Source organism: Bactrocera latifrons, unplaced genomic scaffold, assembly GCF_001853355.1.
Source record: "Bactrocera latifrons isolate USDA-ARS-PBARC rearing strain unplaced genomic scaffold, ASM185335v1 scaffold_158, whole genome shotgun sequence".
Classification (NCBI taxonomy): Eukaryota; Metazoa; Arthropoda; class Insecta; order Diptera; family Tephritidae; genus Bactrocera; species Bactrocera latifrons.
Window position 1 is genome coordinate 325,844 of NW_017535052.1, and position 16,065 is coordinate 341,908.

Below are 16,065 nucleotides of genomic sequence, written 5' to 3' on the forward strand. Positions count from 1 at the left end.
TTACCATTTAAAAGTACATTTATAAAATAGGTAGTGTACCCGTGGATGGGCAGGCAAGGAGCTTCACTTAGTGATTTTTCAAATATTCGCATATACATATGTATATATATGTACATTTACGAGTACGAAAATATAATTTAAAATTCGGTATTTGTCGGTGTCTTTTTATTTTTACGGTATTGTAAGTAAAACAGTTATTCTGAATCGAAATCACTAATTGTATTCACATAAGTGACCACATTTCGGACATTTAAAGTGATTGCCAAAATAATCCATAATGTGTTCTAAATGACCACCATGTGAGCATCCTTGGCACCACGCGTAAAGACCCCGCACGATGAGACCACAAACAGAGCACTTTGATGACTGCATTGATTTGCATTTCTGACAATACCATCCCACACTGCTTCCCAAAGGTCGTCCACATTCACCACAATTTGTGTGAACTGAGGTGGATTGTTGATTCAGTTCGCGAACTGAACGAAGCCATGAAAGATTCATTACTTTACATGCTTCGTTCCAGAGTTGATAGCGATGAAGTTGATCGATATATGTTTGAAACCATGTTTCCTATAGGTGTATGAATTCTTACTTGTCATGTAACTCCTTAGAACTTGATAAGGGATACTTACAACGAGAGCATCATCGATTTGGAGAAGTTTTCGTGCCTCTCCCATAGCGATCAGTATTGAAATACTGGTTTGCACATCGCCAACATCTCCTTGCAACATTATCGATTCCGCAACAAATTGATGCGGCTCCCAAATAGGTATGGCGGGCGTTGTATTTACTTTGAGAAGGCTTGGCATATTGGATGACTATGTGTGAATATGTACAAACAACATGTACACATGCAAATATGTTTAAATATGACACAAATATTTGTACATATAATAGTAATTTACCGGTGGGATATCCTTAGATTCGGGTTTTAAATCTAATTGTGGGCGTGCCGCTTGTACGTCATGGTGCAATGCGGTTTCTTGGTGAGAATGCATTTTTGAGAAATCTGGCGGTCCGACGTATATGAAGCCTTCACGTAGTAGATCAAAATTGTCAAATGTTATTTCATTAAGTATTTGTGTTTCGGAGAGAATTACAGAACCGAATGGGGGATAATTTTGTTTAATGCTCCCCAAACCTACGCCCACTATACCGTTAGATGAATCGATATCCAGATGCATAACATTATCTACACTGTCGTCAATACTGGCAGCGTCATTATTTTTGTTACTATCCCACTGAAGCACTTCGTGAACGTTTGCTATTTGTGCGGGGCGACGTAACGATTGCACACTTTTTTGATTAGAAAAAGAGTTGCGATGTATATCGTATTTCTGTTTACTAAATTCAGTGGAACCATATAAAACCTTAATAAAGGTCCACAATGTGGTTGCCTATATGTTGTGTAAGATGAAATTAAATTAAAAATTGCAAGCGAGTAAAATTTTTGGAAAAACTTACATTATGCTTTCCGTATTTTTTTGTAACAATTGCATTTTGTTCACACATATCTGTCAATTTTTTACCGTACAAAATGAGCTCTTTAGCACAGCCTATGAAGCATTCATGTTCCTTTAAATGTGTAGTTTCCTCCTCAACTGAATATCCAGTGTACTGAAGAAAAAATTACAAAAGTTGATTCTTGTTTTTGGTCTTGTTGGTTTTTCTTTTACCGATGGCTTAAGAATAAACTGGCAAACATCTGATTGAGCTAAATGGAATTGCTCATCAGTATTTGTGGGCCGTCGCCGATTGCTACAAATATAAACAAAAAAATTAAACTCAATAGAGAATTTATTTTTTCCCCGTCTTCCTTACACAAATGAATTAATTTTAGACCCATGTGTAATAGTCTCAGTAGGGATTAACTTAATTTTTCGGGCGAAAGAAATATCTCCACGATGGCCCAAACTAGCACCTTGTGCATTTGCTTTCAAAGCCGGACGGGTGGCGTCTTTAAATGCATGTCTGTAAATAGTAGAGTCTTTGCTGGTCGAAAGTAAGAGCTGAGAATTATCTCCCTTCCAAGCGATGCCTGTAGTAACATTGGTATGATCATTGAAGGAAGCAAAAGGTATGTATGGCCGTCGAATATCCCAAACATGAATGCTATAATCGACTACTAATGCACAACTTGCTATGTGATAACTGAATTTAAACAAAAGAATAATATACAGCAAGGCATTAAAAAAAAAAAAAAATTATATAGTTTTCTTTACGTTCGATCAGGGCGCCACTTTACCCTGCCCACGACTGCAATGGTATGAATTGTATGCTCCAACGATGCTTTCCCATCCATATTCCAAATCTTAACAGAAAGAGATTGAAAAAAATTATAATAAAATTAAAATAATACTTCATACCTACTTTTATTTGTTTATCACGGCTGCCGGTGGCCAGCCAATTTTTAGTAGGATGCCAATCACAAGTATAAACAGGTCCACTATGGGCTGTGAATTGTAGAATACTTTTGTCGCCTCTAAAAGGTATTTACATTATATATTAATGATCAAAATAAAGTTGTTCTTACTTTCGCAGGTCCCACAATTGAACGGTGCCATTTTCTGATACTGCTGATATCACATATTGCATATGTGGACTAAATTTTACATCACGGACAGATTCTGAATTACTATAATAAGTATATGACGACTTTTCATTGCGTATGTCGAATTGCTTAATAGTACCGTCTTGTGAACCAGATACAAGTATGTGCGGATCGTGAATGTCAAAGCCAACTGTATGTGCAGTACGTTCATGCTCATTATAAACATGTAATTGTTTCTTTTGCCCGAAGCGGCTTAGATCCCATACCGATACTACACCATTTGTGGCAGCTGTAGCCAATATATTACTATCCAAAGAGCTCCAAGCTACATCGTTAGATGAGTAACTAAGATTTTGATTTTTACCACCGCGCATATTGCAGACTTCTGTAAACCCATCACTATAAATCGCATACACCTTTAAAACTGAAATAAAACTAGATTTTAACTCTGCTATTTTCATCAGATCTTCATTTATTTTCCTTACGACTTCGGCCAGCGACGGCTATTTGGTTACATTCTCTATTCAACGCCAATGCATTCGCATGCCCCTCCTGGCAAATTCGCATTGAAATGGTATTGGCATCCTCAGTGCCACGTTCGCGCCAGTCCTGAACGTTCTGCATTTTTACACAATTTCACCGTTTCATAGACAATTTCTTTAAATTGAAAATTAAGCTTTATCCGAATGAACCATTTAAGCCATTGGCTATTGCCTATATAATGAAAACGCATCACAACATATAATAATAAATGACAACTTTTGACGTTTCTTATCAGGAGACTCATTTTTATTGTATTTACATAGAATTAGGGAGATCTAAAAAGGTAAAATCACTTTTACCAAATATCTTTAAGGTTTGATAAGAATGTTAATATTTCATTAAGAAGTGTATATTTTATTGTAATTAAACAATTTATGAAGTTTTGAATATATTGCGCAATTTTTCATGATCTACGTATAAACACAACTCTGTGTGTAAATACAGGAAATGTCAACAGATAACATTCGCAGTAAAAAAGTAATCATACAGCTACGTCAGGAGAGAAGTTAAATTTTACCAATAAAGTGATATAAATATGCATTAAATTACCAAAAATTAGTTGAAGACTATAAAATATATATATATATATATAATATTAAAATAGAGTTACCTGTAATGGAAAATATGAGCGAGAACGTATAGTACTAATGTAAAAGTATGCAGGAAAATTGGTGATATTAAAGTTTCTATATTGGTGTGTGCAGAACTAAAACAAAGTATGAAGAAATAAAAAGTGAAAGTAAAAAGAATAAAAAAAATTTGATGGACAACGGAGTGAATTGGAAAAAACTAAGTTTTTTTTACTTATGGTTTGGAAGACAGAAGTGGTTGTGAAACAAATAATTAAAGCTTTACGTTGAGTACTGACAAACAGCTGGCACATTTTAATTGGCCAAATTCGTTATTAACTTGTTTAAAACATATTTACAGTTGCTGATAAATAGTTTTTTGAATATTGTACAGCACCTGTAAGCAGAATTCATATTTATTTGTTTTGCGTGACATACTGTCCCCGTCAACATCAACAAAATATTCAGCCGCCGATCAAAAATGTGGTCGTTCTTCTCGCGCGACTCGACGAAAGACTTTCCATATGATATCGGTGAACAAGTGCCCGGCTTAGAGTCACGCTCCATTTGGACATTGCACAAAGCAAAGCGTAAGGGCACACAAGAAGAAGTATCAGTATTTGTTTATGATATACGAAGTGGTTCAGATGCTAAATGTGAATTAGCAAAGGCTGCATTGAAACGGCTAAAGACTTTAAGACACCCGAGCATTCTACAGTACCTGGATTCATTTGAAACGGATAAAACACTTTATATTGCTACTGAAGCAGTTGAAGCTTTGGGTACTCACATTGAGAAGCTGGCCTCTCATGGTCCCCAAAAAGATTTGTATTTAGCATGGGGGGTGTTTCAAATCACAGTAAGCATTTATTTGACTTAAATTTTTACAACTTTAATTTAAAAAAATGTATTTAACCACCAAGCGCGCACTTTCATTCCTTAACAATGACGGTAACCTAAGGCATAACAATGTTTGCGTTTGGTCGGTATTTGTTAATTCGTCCGGTGAATGGAAACTTGGTAGTTTGGAGTATGTGTCGCCAGCGGACGGGAATCCTATGCCACCTATTAAAGTACCACCCGCTTTAGAGGTATATGATCCACCGGAAAAAAACGACCAGAGCAAATTAAAAGCAGCTACAAAATGGTATACAATTTAATAATAATGCTACACTTAAGGTGTTTTAAAGTATTATAATACCTAACTTTCAGCTCAGTTGATATGTGGGGATTGGGTTGTTTAGTTTGGGAGTCATTTAATGGACCTCTAAAAATGCGTTCAAACCTTAAAGACATAGATAATATTCCAAAGTCGTTGCAAACTCTTTATTGTGAATTGGTAGGCGCGTCACCTTCAAATAGACCCAACCCAGCTGATATTATAACGAGATGTCGCAAACCAGGTGGCTTCTTTAAGAACGATTTAGTTGATTCTCTACTTTTCCTTGAGGAGATACAAATCAAAGACAAGGCTGAGAAAAATCGTTTCTTTAGTGGTTTAACAATACATTTGGATAATTTTCCCGACAACGTTTGCAAGTAAATATGCGTATATGTTTTTTCACTCATTCAACTTATTCCAATAATCACACTTTACAGGCATAAAATACTTCCTCAGCTTATCACTGCATATGAATATGGTGATGCAGGATCAGCTGTGCTAGCACCCATGTTTAAACTCGGAAAATTACTTGATGAAATTGAGTATCAAAAACGCATAGTTCCCTGTGTAGTGAAACTTTTTGCTTCCACAGATCGTGTGACGCGGTCCCGATTATTACAACAATTAGAATTGTTTATAGCACATTTGCAACCCCAGGTAGTGAACGATCAGATTTTTCCCCAAGTCGCACATGGCTTCTTGGATACCAATGCTACCATAAGAGAGCAAACTGTAAAGGTAATACAACGATAATTATTTGTTTGGGTTAAATTTAATTTGAATTTAAATGTACTTAATCTATATATATTAGTCTATCATTCATCTGGCGCCTAAACTGAACTACAATAATTTGAATGTTGAGGTTCTACGACATTTTGCGCGCTTGCAAGCTCGTGATGATCAGGGTGGCATACGCACCAATACAACTGTATGTTTGGGAAAAATCGCCCCACACCTACATCCACAGGTGCGACAGCGCGTTTTGGTGTCTGCTTTTATAAGGGCTATGCGCGATCCTTTCCCACCAGCACGAGTAGCTGGTGTACTTGCTTTGGCTGCTACACAACAATACTTCCTGCTAAGGTATTGCCTACTTCAAACATGAACGTAATGGAAGCTAATAATTTGTTTTCTATTACAATTCAAACTGATTAGTGAAGTGGCAAACAGGGTCCTCCCGTCATTGTGTTCTCTTACCGTTGATCCAGAAAAGACTGTACGCGATCCAGCTTTCAAAACGATACGTGGCTTTTTGGGTAAATTGGAAAAAGTATCAGAGGATCCAAGTCTGCGTGAAACTATGGGTAAGTCAAAAGAAAGGTTTTAAGGTGTCAGTAATGAAATTATATTTGATAAATTAAATTTCAGAAGCTGATGTGCATACTGCTACGCCGTCGATCGGAAATGCAGCAGCTACATGGGCGGGTTGGGCTGTTACAGCAGTTACAGCTAAATTTTACCGGAGCCAAAGTGATTCATCACGTCCGCGACCGCCTTTAACTGGCCGAAATCTCTCTAAGCCTGCATCTTTAGGTATGGTGTTTACATTCTTTTAAATATTAAATGGATTTAGATCGTGAATTTTATAGAGCAACCTTCGAGTAGCAGCTTATCAACGACAACATCCAGCGTCACATCTATGACATCACTAGAACATGAAAGTAACGACACATCAGCGTCTGCTTCAGATTATGGCAACAATGACTGGGATAACGAAAATTGGGGCGAAATGGACGTAAGAAAATCCTATCGATAATATATTTGAATATTTATTCAATAAATACCATTATTTTTGGTTAGACATCACAGGACCCTAGTAGTCCAATGGCTGGTACTTCCAACAATGGTCAATTGAATGCATCGAATGCACTCAATGAAGTACGTGATGGTTGGGATAACGAGGAGTGGGGCAGTTTAGAAGAAGAGCCGGTGGGTTAAGAATGTCTACTTTGAAAGAATAAAATCAAAAGTTCTGAAAATATTACAGGGAGAAGAAGAGGAAGAACAAGAAGAACATTCGCAGCCTTTGCATTCGAGACAATCAGCTCCTTCTGTGGATGAGCAATTGTGCACGTCAACAGCACGCCCACATCAACAACAATTGCTGCAACATCAATTGAATGAACTTATCGAACCACTAGCTAAACTGAACACTCATACAGCGACATCGCCATCAAGGGGGCAAAATCAGCATGCACTTGATTTGCGATCCAAAGATATTTCAAATTTAGCTATTACACAAACGACAACAACAACGGTATTTTCAAATTGCAACAATATCAGTCCACCACACATAAATAACTCAGCGAATTCGATTGCAAATTGGAATAGCGATTCGTGGGCCGATGGTGAATTTGAACCTGTTGAAGATCAGCTGACGGGTATGGGAAAAAACATTGAAAATTTGTTTTAAAATTCATCAAAATTATTTATTTAATTATATGTTTAGGAAATACTAAGTTGGATGAGGCGCGTAGAAAACGCGAAGAGAAAAAGTTGCAGAGGCAACGTGAGTTGGAGGTGCGACGAGCGCAACGTACAAGTGGCCCGATGAAATTGGGTGCCAAAAAGCTTTAAGATGTGAATTTTTAGTCTTTAACTAAATGTTTATATAATATTTTAAATTTTCGAGTGTAATGTATTTAAGGTTCACATACAAATCGTATGCATTTTGGCATATACATTTCTTTACTAATTCATGACATGTCGATAAGAGACGATATAACTGTGTACGTTGTAGAATTTGCCCGAAACCAAACGTGCAGTTGTTGAAAAGCCAGAGAAAATTGTAATTTTATAGGTAATACGAGATATTGAAAGATTTTTTATATATTAAATATCAAAAGAAAAAATTTAACAAAATAGTATAAAATAGAAACGAAAATTTTCGTATATAAAATTTATGATTTAAAATCTCTAAAAACTGAAAATTTCATGTAGAAATAAAATATTTAGTCACGTTTGTTAAGGTGCATGCGTATCTTTGAAATGCTATTTGAAGTCTTATAAACAATTGTGCAGGAAAAAGCCGCACTTAGTTTAACTAAATAACGTTTGTGTATTCATAAAATATCACTATTGTTTAAATTTACGTGCACCGACATATATTGTGAGCTCATATTTTTACCTTTTGCAAATTAACCACAAAAAACAAATAAAACCAAAAGTAGCTAGATACGAATTTCAAATTTAAATACATTAGTACTTCTATCTCAGCAATAGATTTTATTGTACATAGTATACTCTAATGATTGAAATCATTGCTGTAGAAAAGTACTTCGTCTTCGTGCATTCTTATTAAATTTACTAACTGAATATAATAAGCGCCAATTAAATTAAATTCTTATGGTATAAATTAGTATGTATTTGCTTTTTATTTAATATCATTGCATTTTGGATTAATTTGTAAAATTCATAATGGTATTTTTGAATAATATTGATTATGATTTCCTTATTTAATTTCAAGTTAACTGTCTTTACATTACGGAATGAACAGTTATGCACTGCTGATAAAAAATCGTTTATATCGCATACATTTGTACATTTATACATCCATGTTTGTTAGGTCTTATATCGTACACTTATTACAAAAGAGTCATAACTCAAATATTTTTAAAATCAATTTTCTTCAGTATATCAATTCAGAACTTAAATACCTACCCAAGAATCTGCATTGGCTTAACTGGAAAATAATTGCGTCGTTTGTAGTTGTGTCGCTATATCTGAAAGCGAAAAAAGTGAGCTTAATCTGTATTATTTGAAATATGTCACTTTCGTTGAAATATGTGCGATTATAAAACTGTTATTGAATGTCTTAAAATTAATAAATTCAATTAAATTAAAATTCAAAATTGAGTAAGACGAGCAGGAACTGATTTTTCCTTGCCTGAACATTTGTCATTTACTGTATTGTGACACTTTTGAAGTTAGTGTACGAATTATTTGGATTTTTCAAATAATTAGGTACTAATACAGTGACTGCGTACAATTTTAGGAGCGATGGCCTTTACTACGCCTTTCAAGCCAGAAATATCTACTTTTTCGAATTACGTTAAAACCTTTTCCTTTGGCATTTTAAATAAACTATTAATACACTGGCAAATTAAGTAACAGTATTAAAATATTGGATATACAGCAACGCTCAAAGTTTATCCAATTTAACTTCACAAGCATAATCTGATCGGGACTTAGATCGAATTTTTCGAATTCTAATATTTCTAACATTACAAATTTAATAACAGAACAGTTTTATTTTTCGATTTCGAATATTTATTCATTTGTTTAAACCAGTTGTACGTTTATGTCTATCATAATTGATGTTATCGTATTATTATGTCGCTTTAGATGAGTAACTAATTATTATTTATATTTTAGAGGTGAAGGCAACACTATAACGTATGTTTTCATTTTTGTATATTAAGAAAATCGGCATGAATGAAAAGTGTTAGCCAAATTTTTTTGAAGCTGGAGATTTTGAAAATATTTTGTCAGAGATATCACTCTACTACTAGCTCGATACTGCATTCGATACAACTTGTTGTTAAATGCAAACATTTGAAACATGTGATACTCATTTTATACGTGTTTTGTATTTGGGTTTATCCTTTGCCTCAGTCCTTGTACTATTGTGTAATGATCACTGATTACGGCCGCTAAAGCGAAGCAACGATCGAGCTACAAAAAGCTGGTGTAGAGATATGAGTTGAGCCACTACCGTATTAAACATAAGTAATTTTTTGATGATCCAACATGATGCAAACGGCCAACTTGGTCCAAAGAAGATACTCAATTGCTGAAACTGCCGATATCGGGCGACCATATAGCTGCCATACAAACTGACCGATCAAAATCAAAATAAAAATCTCCATAAACTATCTCTATTTCTTTTCCTTTAAATAACCATAGCTTACAACGTGCAAATTGCACGGTAAAAGCGATAATATATTAAGAATTATAATATAAAGCTTTCAATTAGCGAACAACTTTATATTTCAGATATTTTCATTTTGAGTGGACAATTTTGCATTATTAATATACATACAATATATATTTAAAACCTTCTAACAACTTTGAAAAATAAAATATTAGAAATAATTGCTATCGATTTCGCCAAATCTGCATGTCCTTTTTTTTACTAACAAACATATTTAACATAGTACGATATAAGAAATTATCATTCTATAGTTAATTACAATTGTATAAAGGTTCTCATGTCCAACGTCTTAGTTAAGGCTATCATCAAGTTCATGATTGTGTGTATATAAAAGGTTTAAAAATAATTTATTTAGAGTCTAGGTATACCTAACACACACATACAAATGTATATAACGTATGTATATACCATACATACATATGAAAGCTTATGCAATGAAAGCTCTATATTTCCTTCAGGCAATATTTTATTTGGTGTTTTGTTTTTACCACGTTGGAGAAGTTCTCCATACATATTTGTGCATACAAAATCAAGTTTCTACTTGTGTGCGTTCATATCTACAAGTTTTTTTAAATGATGTACATATGTGTGCACTTATGTATATATAGCTGCTAGTTAAATCTAACAGTTTTCAACATGTTTATTTGTATTTTTATAAGCTTTCCATTGTCTCTGCCGAAAACTTCAAAAGAATAAACACAATTTTAATATACATGCTTATGTATAAAATAAAATTCAAGACTGCGAAGAATGAGAATTCATTGAAGTGAGTATATATAAGTACTAATCAAATAAAAAATAACTCAGTATAATTATACAGTATTTTATTAAATTTGAAAAGCTCGGTTATAAACATTTTCAGAATAACCTCATCCCAACGAAAGTTAGATAAGCCAAATCTCGGTTCCTGCTTGTGTGGTTAAAATTTGTAAAGTGGACTTGACGTCGTAATACGTGTAAAGCACATGCATACATACTCGTACATATGCATATCACAAACTACAACAGCTGAGTCAACTTAAAAACTCTTGTTTAAATTTAAGCTGAATACATCGATGAAATCAAACCGTAATAATGTAATCCGTTAATGTAATCTGGTTAATGTAGATATTCAAACATCTCAACATGCTGTCATGATTAACAACTGCATTCGGTACCAAATATTAATTACAAGTATATACATACATAGGTTCATGCCTTCCCACATAGTTATGTATATTTTATAACTTAAATATGGCATTCGATTTTTAGAAATGAAACTGAGATGATCACATGGTTCATGGTCGACGGGCATCCTGTAGAAATCGCTAATGCCTGGCCTTTTATGAAAATAAATATGGCACTGAATAAGACATGTAGTTGGTAGTAGTTATTGCTGATGTATATGGTGAGTAAATGAAAAAACCAATAAAATGGTATAAACTTAAAATACTGAAATTCAAAATGCCGACATATCAAACTACCGACAAAATTTAAATATGCAGCTAAATCAAAACACCGACAAATCATACAGACTGCATAAAAAATATTTGCAAAATCAAGTTCTACAGCCGAGGACTTGGAAGAAGTTATTTTTTTGAAACGCGGCCGAAGCCCTGGTGTTGATCCGAACAACGTGGCCGCCATGTTGTCAAAATTGCAAAGGCTTTTTTCAAAGGCATCCCGATAAAATTATTTTCAAACTTGGTAAAAAAATGTGAAATTTGCACTTCAAATTGCTTTCAAATATTTAAAGTAGGCTAGCATTTTGAATTGCAAAACTTTTGTATACATTTTATGTGCTGAATACATAGAGAGCGACATACTTCAAGCGACGTCTGTCAAATATTAAAATACACAAGTTCTTATGGACACAGTTATGTAGTCGTGCAGTTGTCTAAAAAACTGTGTCCTTAAACCGTGTGTATTTTAATATTTGATAGAGGTCGCTCGAAGTCTGTCACTTTCTATGTGTTCAGCACATGACTCATGAGCCGGCAAGTTTGCCTTTGTTACAATGGCCAATTTTTTTTAAATTTTAAAGTAAAGTAAGGAAAAAATAAAAGTTAAAATTTGATAATAATGTATATGTTAATGGGGTTATATTAGTAAACAGCAAAACGAAGCAAGCTTCCTTTTCTTCCATAGCACAGAGAGAGAATTCTATGGATTAACGGTTATGATCCTGAGCGTGTTGGTGACCGAACCTTTCATAAAATGGAGTTTTTTTAATTACGCAATTGAAATCCAAAATGCCCCTATCGATTAGTAATGTTTGTTCTTTGGGATCTAGGAACTTTATTAACCATTTATTTTGTAAATATCCCTCCTGCCCGTATTTCGAATTGTAGGCACTTTGATTTGTCGGTATTATGAGTTGTCGGTGTTTTGATTTGTTGGTATTTTGATTTTTCGGTGTTTTAATTTATAAATTTCGAGAATTTGATTGTCGGCATTACGTTACACAGCCCAATATAATATGTAATAGCAGCGCTAAGTAGAAGCCTAATTAAGTGTTAGCTGACAAATTAATTGCTATTTCCAATATTGTTTTATTAAATTAAACTCAATTTATTCCTTGTTGTTGATTCTAATAGGAAATCTTGCATATTTGCTCCAAAGCAAGAAGATGGTGCTGGCACGTATACTCTCAGTTGCTTTACTACAATTTTGTCTATCTTGGAACCATAATTAACATCAACGACAATGTCAGCCTCTAACGCAGAATAACGCTTGCTAACAGGTGCTTCTTCGGACTGTATAGGCGATTGAGAGGGGTGTATAATGAAATGCCGACAATCACAATCTCGAATTTTAGAATCCCGACAAATCAAAACACCGACAAATCAAAATACCGACAAATCTCGAAAAGGTGGCGCTGTTCCTTCGAGGCCCTGCGGTCTTCGGCGTTCGGCCTCCGGCCACGAACACGCTCAGGATCATAACCCTTAGTCAGCCGAATTCCCTTTCTGCTCTTCGATAGAAATAAGGGCAGACAAGATAAAATATTTTTCACATGTCGGCATTTTGGTTTGACGGTGATTTGATTTCTCGGTATTTTGATTTAGCTACATATTTAAATTTTGTCGGTATTTCGATGTGTCGGCATTTTGAACTTCGGTATTTTAGGTGTATCCCGATTGAGCAGTAAAGTCCCCTCTCGACGAACAAAGACCAAACTCTACAAGTCACTCATCCACGTCCTGTTATATGGTGCAGGGGCATGGACGATGACAACATCTGATGAGTCGGCGCTAAGGGTTTTCGAAAGAGTTCTTCGGGAGAATTGTGGTCCATTGCGGAGTGGCAATGGTGAAAACCGTAGTCGATGTAATGATGAGCTGTACGAGACTGTTTATGCCACTACATTGACATGACATAGTTCAACGAATTAAGAAACAGCGGCTACGCTGGCTAGGTCATGTCATCCAAATAGATGAAAACACTATAGCCCTGAAAGTATTCGACGCAGTAACCGCCGGGAAAGCAGGGAAAGAGGAAAGGCCAGGTGGAGAAGGACCTGGCTTCGCTTGGAATCTCGAAAAGAAGAAACGACTGGTGGGCTGTTCTTAAATCGTCTATAACTGCGTAAACGGCATTTTTTTAATTTTGAACACATCTTTCAAATACCATTACCTAGTAACTGAACAAAGGATTTTTATTACAAGAAATGTGTTTTGTGATATGATTGTGTATAATAAAATAGTAAAATTTTAAACCGCTGGGTAAGGGGGTAAGCCCACACCACATTTTACATATTTGATGATTGACATAAGGTTACAATACTTTTCTTTTTTAAAATTCCCAGCAAATTGGTGATTTGAAACTTTACGAACTCTCTATGATACTGACATACATATTGTCACCTGAAATGCAAAATAACGTAACAACATTTTCGGAAATTCACAGGGGAAAGAATGAAACACGTTATAAAATGGAAGGTGAGTGAATCAAACCTCAAATATTGGTTAAAACTGGGTTATATCTAATAGCAGAACCTTAAAATGTTGGGCATATGTACTTATATGTATGTAATTTGTAGTAGTGGATCATAATCAATGAAACACTCAATTTCGAATTTTTTGATCATACGTTATTTTGCATTTTAGATGACGATATATAGATGTAAGTATCTACATACAAGAGTAGTACCCATTAGTGAAATTAACTAGTCATAAAGCATTTTACAACTAGTATGCACTAAATGTTTAACTAGGCAGATGATTGCCTTTTTCCGTATAATACAAATATTTATCCGTTAAAAAAATCATTCGATAAATGGTTGAAATCTGACATGTAGTTATATTTTAGACAGGAACGGATATATTTATAAGCTGCAAAATTTCTGATTTAATGCATCGCTTACGAAAGTCGCATACATACTTAAAACAAGTACCTCACGATTTCTATAAATCCATGACATTGCCCAATTCAAAGTTACTTATTTTGTACTTGTAAAACACGCTTACAATATTTCACCTTTTTCATCATAAGCAAACTATTCATTGATTATTGTATAATATATCGTTATTTTTTTGAAAACAATAAAGCAGAGCACTATTTTCCGTTCTTCTTTGAATTAAAATTCTTTTGTGAATTAAACACTATTACGGTTTGCAACACCGCTCGGTAGAATTTAAGTAACTCAACTTCAAAGTACCACTAATTTTATCGAAGTTTCATTAATGTTGTCACCCTAAAATGTGAAGATTTGGTAGACACTTGGACAAATTTAAACTAAAAATTAAAAAATATTTGTTCCAGATTCATAAGTTGGTTTTATCTTTAGTACAAATATATTTCCAAAACCGTATGTGAGGGCATCGTGTATTAAGCGCTACTCTCCATTTTCTTGCTGATGTATATTTATCAAAAATGCAGTGGAAATGATTTCTTACGTTGGGCTGGCGCAACCTACTATTATTTGACAGACTGGTAAAGCTTTTCCAAAAAGCGAGTTCAGTTTGAGCTAAAATTTAAAGTGGAAAGTGCCATTTGGCTCTGTGAAAGAGGTWACGTTATCAAAACTTAACACACAAACATACGATTTACGAAATGGAATAAAGAAATACAAATGATTTACCAAGAAATGTGGAATCGTGGCTGGCATTCCTCAACAACCGCAAATACATGTCTGTAATACAGAAATCAACAATACAAACGATCCGCATTTATACATACATACATATGTCCATATTTAGTTGAATAGTTGCATTTACTTAAGTTTGTATGTCAACCCAAAGCAATGAATCTTATGCTTATAAATATCCACATAATAAAAACCAGAAAAGAGCTTAATCCGAAGAATCAAGTTCGGACACAGTTTATCTTGCAATGGAAGCAAAGAAGATTCATATAAATTTAACATAGTGAAGCATTTCCTATCAAATGCCAATAGAAGGCTGCTACATTCCATGAAGTTTTCCTATGGTGCAGTAATTTACTGTTATTCAATTATTTTAGAAATTTAGGGTATATAATCACAAAAATACTTTGACCCACATATTTTTTAATTTTATATTTTTAACATTTATCAGTGATCTCCTTATACAGAATATAGGAGGAATATGCTGTACCAATTACACACTAGTTAAAATTATGTTTATACTTTTGCACACAACAAAGAAGCTTTGCTCGTTTAACAGTCACTTGAATCGTGTACCATAAACCTAATCGAGGAAGGTGACAATATCGAAACGGACAGGATGATGAAAGTAATTGATCGCAGTCAACCCATGACTTGAGTAAAACTTGAGATACATTGACGAATCTTCGTACACATGGTCTTGAAGCTAAGAGGAAGTTGAATAATGGACATACATTTATTTTTATAATAAATATATATATAAGAGTCACTAAGGCAAATTATTTAAGATATTCAAAATGTATTCACAAAGTGGATTGCATCTTCTATATGTTAATGGACGCTAGGCTAGTTAAATTAAAATGGCTAGCCACATAAGACAAATGTATGTATAGTATGTAGATAAGTGTCACCAGAAGTATTCGATACCAAAAGTAAAACAATAAAATAATACACACAACTAATAATATATGTATGTACAAACATACATATGTAAATACACAAAAGCAAGCGAAAACTATTAAATGACGACGGAAGGATTTTGACCTGTGTAGCTGTGCCATTCATTGGATACAAAATGCGTAACACATTGCACTTTTGAAATAGTTGACGCCAGTTTGCTTGTGAGCTGATACCGACTCATTAAAGACAGCGACTTAGTGGGCATCTAAATACATATGACAAATAAACTGAAAGTACTATGTAAAAGAAGTGAGAGCAATCGGCAGGCAACAAGGAGAAATA

The 16,065-nt window shown here is 34.3% G+C and overlaps 2 protein-coding genes across 3 annotated transcripts; one reads left to right on the forward strand and one right to left on the reverse strand.

Moving 5' to 3' along the window:
* Positions 1-143: 143 nt before the first annotated feature.
* On the reverse strand, positions 144-9,791 carry LOC108966272 (WD repeat-containing protein 24). Its single transcript, XM_018929066.1, has 11 exons — positions 8,486-9,791; positions 3,037-3,265; positions 2,534-2,975; positions 2,371-2,482; positions 2,223-2,311; positions 1,822-2,151; positions 1,677-1,758; positions 1,465-1,617; positions 906-1,397; positions 633-818; positions 144-570 (listed from the first exon to the last, which is right to left on the reverse strand). The coding sequence occupies exons 2-11, from the start codon at positions 3,173-3,175 to the stop codon at positions 214-216; spliced, it is 2,382 nt and encodes a 793-aa protein (XP_018784611.1). The 5' UTR covers positions 3,176-3,265; positions 8,486-9,791; the 3' UTR covers positions 144-213.
* On the forward strand, positions 3,572-7,675 carry LOC108966271 (N-terminal kinase-like protein). Of its 2 annotated transcripts, none has more exons than XM_018929063.1 (11): positions 3,572-4,522; positions 4,587-4,810; positions 4,876-5,202; positions 5,263-5,563; positions 5,637-5,908; positions 5,981-6,129; positions 6,194-6,358; positions 6,415-6,560; positions 6,626-6,754; positions 6,813-7,206; positions 7,275-7,675. In XM_018929063.1, exons 1-11 carry the CDS (start codon positions 4,145-4,147, stop codon positions 7,400-7,402), a joined length of 2,613 nt encoding a protein of 870 aa, XP_018784608.1. In that variant the 5' UTR covers positions 3,572-4,144; the 3' UTR covers positions 7,403-7,675. The 2 variants fall into 2 exon arrangements, with proteins under 2 accessions (XP_018784608.1, XP_018784609.1); XM_018929064.1 differs by having other exon boundaries at positions 3,573-4,522; positions 6,635-6,754.
* Positions 9,792-16,065: the final 6,274 nt, after the last annotated feature.